The sequence below is a fragment of the Halichoerus grypus genome, chromosome 5, assembly GCF_964656455.1.
Source record: "Halichoerus grypus chromosome 5, mHalGry1.hap1.1, whole genome shotgun sequence".
Lineage (NCBI taxonomy): Eukaryota > Metazoa > Chordata > Mammalia > Carnivora > Phocidae > Halichoerus > Halichoerus grypus.
In genome coordinates, this window is record NC_135716.1 from 116,485,497 (window position 1) to 116,492,338 (window position 6,842).

Genomic DNA, 6,842 nt, shown 5'->3' on the forward strand with positions numbered 1-6,842 from the left:
CTCAAACTTGCTTTTTATTTATTTATTTTTTAAAGATTTATTTATTTGACAGAGACACAGCAAGAGAGGAAACACAAGCAGAGGGAGTGGGAGAGGGAGAAGCAGGCTTCCCGCGGGGCAGGGAGCCCGATGCGGGGCTTGATCCCAGGACCCTGGGATCATGACCTGAGCCGAAGGCAGACGCTTAACGACTGAGCCACCCAGGCGCCCCTCAAACTTGCTTTTTATATATGAGTTTGCTTCTATGTCAGTAAATAGATTAGTTTTTAATGATTGGATGCATTTTGTGGTATGGTCCACGTTAATTTATTTAACCTGTAGCTTCTTACACATTTAGATTTTTTCCAAATTTCTAGATGTGGTTAGCAGGACCTTATATATTATGTATCTTTGCATTATATTGTACACTTATTTCCTCAGAATAAAGAAATACCCAGCAGGGGACTTTCAGATTTGAAGAATATGTACATTTTAAGACTTTGTGTTCATTTTGCTAAATACCTCTCTGGAAATACATGTCTATTTATATTTCTCCCGCAAGTAACTCCCAGGAAAATCCCTCTCCCCACCCCTTCTCTAACCTTAAATATTCCTTTTAACTTTTGTCACTCTGAGTGAGAGTATCTCATTGTTTTGACATTGGATTTTTAGTGAGGATGAACATTTATTTCAAATGTTTATTGACCATTTGTATATTTGTACATTACATGCTCCTCTCTTTAGTCCATCTGTGCACCTATTATGTATTTAATAATTTATGAGAACTTTTATACATTGTTAGAGATTTTCCCCAGTATATCATTTTTACTTTTAATTTTCTAGTGGTGTTTAACTGTCCTGAAGTTTTCATTTTTGTATAGGCATATCCATAAAGCATTTCCTCTATGGTCGTAGTTAGGAAGAAGAATTTTATATTCCGTATTGAAGTTGTGTATGTTAACTTCTCTGTAATACTTACCACAGCTGAAATTATTAGTGTGACTACTGGTTTAGCATCTTTCTTCCTCACCGGACCGTAAGCTCCATAAGAGCAGGAATCATGTTTTGTATAGCTTTATCTCTGTCGTCTGGCATACAGTTAGGTCTGCAATAAATATTTGTTGAATGAATTGAAAATCTTAATCCATCAGGAATTCATTTAGATACAAGATAGAAAAACAGGTACCTAGATCCTATTTTTCCCTAATAGTTTGACAGATTTTCTCCAGTGTGCTAAATAATTCACACATACACCCCCAGACACAAACACATAATCATTTTCTCCTTCCCTCTCTGATTTGATAGTTTTACCATATTAAACAATGCATGCGGATATTTGATTATCTCTAGATTTCCTAATCTGTTTTATCTATTCTGGTATGACATTGTCTGTTAACAATGGAACAAATTCCCCTCCAGTATTTCACTTTTTCTAAACCACCCAGACTTCTTACACATTTAGTCTTATCACAGAGCTTTACTACCAAGCCCTCAGAATCCCATTAGAATTTGGGATTTTGATTAAGTTTGAAACAATTAACATCTTAAAATATTTATTCTTATTGAATAGTATGATATGCCTTTTCCATTTATTTATATGTTTGAATTTCCTTAGTTTTTTTTAATATAGGATCTAATTTTTTTATTGAGTGTATTTGTACTTTTTGTATTAATCTTTGTAGCTAGCTTGAGTTTCAGAGTGAATAATTGGAATCTTTTTTCTTAAGCTTTTGTCAGGAGTGATAAACCCAAACTATTCAGAGGACTACAAATCAAGGTAAGAGGATTTTAATGGAATTCCTTTTTTCCAGTATTTTTTTTAATACCTTAGAGTAATTTTAGGTATACAGAAAAATTGATCCAAAAGTACGCTGTTCCCATATATACCCCCCTCCTTGTATCCTCCCACCAGTTTCCCTTAACATCTTGCATTTATGTGGTACAATTGATGAACCAGTACTGATACATGATTAACTAAATTCCATAGCTTGCATTAGGATTTTTTTCTGTATTGCATAGTTCTAGTTTTGCCAAATGTATATAATACCATGTATACACCATTACACTATCTTACAGAATAGTTTCATTGCCCTAAAAATATCCTGAGCTCTACCTCTTCATACCTCTTCCTGCCTCACCCCCTCCCGCAAACCCCTGGCAACCACTGATCTGTCTGTAGTTTACCTTTTGCAGAAGGTCATATGGTTGAAATCATACAGTATTGTAGCCTTTTCAATTGGTTTCTTGGACTTAGCAATATGCACTTAAGGTTCTTTCCATATCTTCCCTATAGCTAGGTAGCTCATTTCTTGTTACCACTAAATAATATGAACATTCTGTTGTACCATAGTTTTTATATTCACTTATGGAAGGACATCTTGGTCGCTTCCAATTTTTGGCAATTACGAGTAAAGCTGCCATACACATTTTTGTGTAGACATAAGTTTTCAACTTATTAATTACCTAGGAGCACAATTGCTAGATCATATAGTAAAATTGTTTAGCTTTGTAAGAAATTCCCAATCTATCTTCTAAATTGGCTGTATTATGTTGCATTCCTACTAGTTATGAGAGTTTCTGTGGTTCCCCATCTTCACTAGCATTAAGTATTGTCAGTGCTTGGCATTTTAGCCATTCTAATAAGTACATGATATTATCTCATCGTTTTATTTTGCAGTTCCCTAATTGAGCATCTTTTCATAAGCCTATTTGCCATCTGTAGGTCTTTTGGGTATCTGTTCAGATCTTTAGCCCACTTTTTAAATTTTTAATTTGTGATAAATACATAATATTAAATTTACCATCTTAACTATTTTTAAACATACAGTTCAGCGGTGTTATATATATATTCACTGTTGGGGGCGCCTCGGTGGCTCAGTCGGTTAAGCATCTGCCTTCGGCTCAGGTCATGATCCTGGAATCCTGGGATCAAGCCCCGCATCGGGCTCCCTGTTCGGTGGGGAGCCTGCTTCTCCCTCTCCCACTCCCCCTGCTTGTGTTCCCTCTCTTGCTGTCTCTCGTTCTGTCAAATAAATAAATAAAATCTTTAAAAATACATATATACACACACATATATGTGTGTATATGTATATATGTATATGTGTGTATAATGTGTATATGTATGTATATATATGTATATGGATATATTCACTGTTGGGCAACAGATCTCTGAAATTTCTTCATCTTGCAACACTGAAAGTCTATACCTATTAAACCCTAATTCCCCCTGTCCTCCTCCCAGCCCTTTGACCAACCACCCTTCTGCTTTGTTTCTGTGATTTTCACTATTTTAGATACTTCATACGAGTTGAATCATGCAGTATTCGTCCTTTCATGGCTGGCTTATTTCTCTTAGCATGAGGCCCCCAAGGTTCATCTACCTTGAAGCGTGTGACAGGATGCTTTTTCTCCATCGATTGATAATATTTTTCTTAGTTAGCCTATTGGTGGGGGTATAGTAACTGATTCTCAAACGTTGTACCGGGCTTGTATACCTGGCATAAATCCTAATTGGTCATGGTATGTAATTCCTTCATGCAGTTAGGTTTGACAATATTTTGAAGATTTTTACAGCTATATTCTATGTAAATTTTTCTTTTTGTGGACTAAAATGAGTTTTTGAAAAGTCAAATCTTTTAAAATAGTTTGTAGATAATCTAACCAAAAATGGTTTATTAATGGTATTGATTCGTGACAAATGGCTTGAGACTACACCAGGTGCTAATCACACCAGAGCTTGGCTCCAGCTCTGTAGGGTTCACAGACTAGACACCTGAGGCACAAATTGCCGAAAGAAGTTCTGAGAGCTGCCTTCTTCATCACTGCTGCATTTTTGGTTATGTGATTCAGCTTAATTTAGCATTGAAGATGGATTTAATGAATTGGAATCATGTTTGTTGATCATGTTGGTCACTGTTAGAATTTCCTCAGTTCTCTGTCATATTATTAGGGTCAACTAGTGAGTCTGAAGTTTCAGAATCCAGCCTAATTATAAACTAATTACAATAAAAAATAATTGATTTCTTAAAATTTAAAACAATACAGAATTTTGATAATTTGTGTGCAGTCATTCTCATTTTGAACTTGTCTCCTCCATCAGGTTTTAAGCTCATGTGGACTTTGTTGTATATACAATAAATGTTTGTTTACATTCAATCTTAAATCTTAGTCTTGATACCAACAGGTGTTTCTCTTTTTAGAGGTAAATGTAATTATTTAGTTCTTTTTTGAAATCCTGTAAGACCTATTATGATGTTATATCTACACACCTTTTTTATAGGGTAAAGCTGGATTAAATTGTTTGGTTTTTGGTTGAGGCTGAGAAGGCTCTTCTAAGCAGATAAAAATGATGTCCTTCTTTTTGTAGTATGTTCGTGGTTCAGATCCTGTATTAAAGCTCTTGGATGACAACGGGAACATTGCTGAAGAATTAAGCATCCTCAAATGGAACACAGACAGTGTAGAAGAATTCCTGAGTGAAAAGTTGGAACGCATATAAATCTTGCTTCAATTTTGTCCTATCCTTTTGTTACTTTATCAAATGAAATATTACAGTACCTAGAGAATATTTTAGTTTTGCCTCCTTCCTTTGATCATTCTTTCTGTGAGGCATTAAACAGCTCATTAACAGTTGAAGTGGCAGCACAGCCCATGGTATCTGAGGAGTTGGCAAGCTTAACAAAACCCAGTTTTCATAAATTTCCATCCTTCCACATTTGTTGATACCACTAACGAAATGCTTTGTAATAGTTGGCTAATTATGCAAATGATAGTTTGTAATGATTGGTCCAGTTTTAGGAACAGCAGATGTTTAGAGTAGGCGGGTGATAAGGGAGATGCCTACTGTGCCTCATGCACGTGCTGTGTGCTCTTTGAAAGCAACAGCAGAAACTACAAAGTACGAGCCACTGAGCCTCAACAGATTGCCTGCTTCTCGTTTTCCCAGCTTTCCTTTTAATAGAAATGCTATAGTTCATAATGAATGTGTTGCATTAAAACTTTATGGCTTCATTATTGTAAAACAGATTCAAGATCTACAGTAAGAATGAAACATTCACAGAGATTTGCATTAATGAAGACTACACAGAAAACCTTCAGGAGGATTTGTGTGGTTCTGATATTTAGCAAACTTTTGTGCTTCACGCTCTTACAGAAAAATAAAAAATCATTTGTTTAAGACCAAAATATAAATAAAGTTTCAAAAAAAAATCGAGAATTTGAAATTCTTCTGATTTGTCCTCTCGTGTTTAAAAATGACACATTTCTCAGTGCATTTTTATTTTTTCATCGAAGCCCTATTTTATCCAAAATGTTAAAATGGCTATAGTGTTTCAAACTTATTGTGGGTAATATTACTTTATACTTGTCTAGCAGTTTCTCAAAGTGCTTTTATCTGTGAACACATTTTTTACTGATATCTCCTTTAAGGAATAGCTCTTAAAATGCAGAATTTTTATTGCGCTATTAAAAATTATTTTTCTTGCTTGACCCTCTGGTGGTTCACTAAGAACAGCATTCATCCAAATGAATTTAGGTCATTTAAACCTCTTATCAAATGGGTCTAATCTAGAAACTTCAGAAATAAATTAAGAATTAAACCATGTTAATGAAGGATATTTGGAAGTCTTCAAAGATACTACCAGGAAATGTTTATAGAATATTTTTAAGAGATTGGTTATTATTACTAGCATTTTGTATTACGTCATATTTTAAATTAAGTATATTTGTAAAGCCATGAAGAGAATAAACCCTAGGCAAGTTGGTTAACAAAATACAACACTATGAGAAGTCTTGGCAAACAGACTAGGTTCTATTTTTATTTAGAGTAATGGAGAGAGCCATCGTTTTGATAGTGCAAGACCCCGGATGGTGTGGCACTATCTCCAGTGGCCGTTATTACTTCAGAACAAGAGGGAGGTGAAGCTGGTCAGGGACAGTGGGAAAAATAGCATGAGGAGGGGCCACCACATACAGATGAACAGTAGGATAGAAGGGATGAAACTTCAGAACTTCCGGGATTGGCACAGGAAGCTAATTGGACGGCTGTCTGGGCAGGAAGAGCCAGTTAAATGAGTGCTGGCATTGGCTTAAAAAAAAAAAAAGTGAAAGGAAGCTTAAAAACTCTTCAAGTTATTATGAGAGAGCAAAAGAGGCTAAAGAACCCCCATAGTAGCTTAGAGCTTGAAGTTCTTGAGTTGATGAATAACCGTGTATCCACCAAGCTCTACTATTTTAATTGGGAGGTTCAAATCAGTCAATTCCAACTATTTTTCACCAGTTCCAATCAAAGAACACCTAAAAGCTCTTTTTAAAAAAGACAAATGATTACAGGAGAGAGAGAGAAATACTGATCCAAAAAGTGCCATTTTGTAGCCAGTTCTGATATTTGATTAAGCTTATTCTGGCTCACAAATATGGATATGTAATACTTGATAATTATAAATTTGTTCCCCCTGCCAAAATGTTACTTATAATGTAAAACAGTTAATTTATCTGTAAATTCCTGAATTTGGCAAAAGCCTCTTAAAAGAAACTATGAACAAAAACATTATTTCCTGTTTTAAGAGGGTTTGAGGCTTAAAAGCTAGTCTAAAATTAAAGATAATAAAATGCAAAAAAACACTTGTGAAAGCAAATACTGCAAAACTTTGGAAATTAAAATTGGCCTTCCCTTATATGTGAAAGCAAATACATGGGAAGGAGGAGTAGAGATTCCAGATATGAGCACAACTAGGTAAGTATTTCTTTTACTTGAAAATTAAAATGCCCTTTAATTATATTCTGTGGTGACAGAGGACTTGCTCTGGGAAAAGGCCTGCATTTGTGATCAAAAAGTCAGAGTAGGCTTTTGCTGAACATTTTAC

General features: G+C 35.0%; 1 protein-coding gene across 2 annotated transcripts in view; it reads left to right on the forward strand.

Moving 5' to 3' along the window:
• Positions 1-5,201, forward strand: part of SELENOF (selenoprotein F) — a 55,223-nt gene extending 50,022 nt beyond the window's left edge. For both annotated transcript variants that reach the window (XM_036073283.2, XM_036073284.2), the window contains 2 exons: positions 1,707-1,756; positions 4,346-5,201. In XM_036073283.2, the coding sequence (XP_035929176.1) occupies positions 1,707-1,756; positions 4,346-4,477 (182 nt within the window). In that variant the 3' untranslated portion in view covers positions 4,478-5,201. The remainder of the gene's footprint in view (positions 1-1,706; positions 1,757-4,345) is intronic.
• Positions 5,202-6,842: the final 1,641 nt, after the last annotated feature.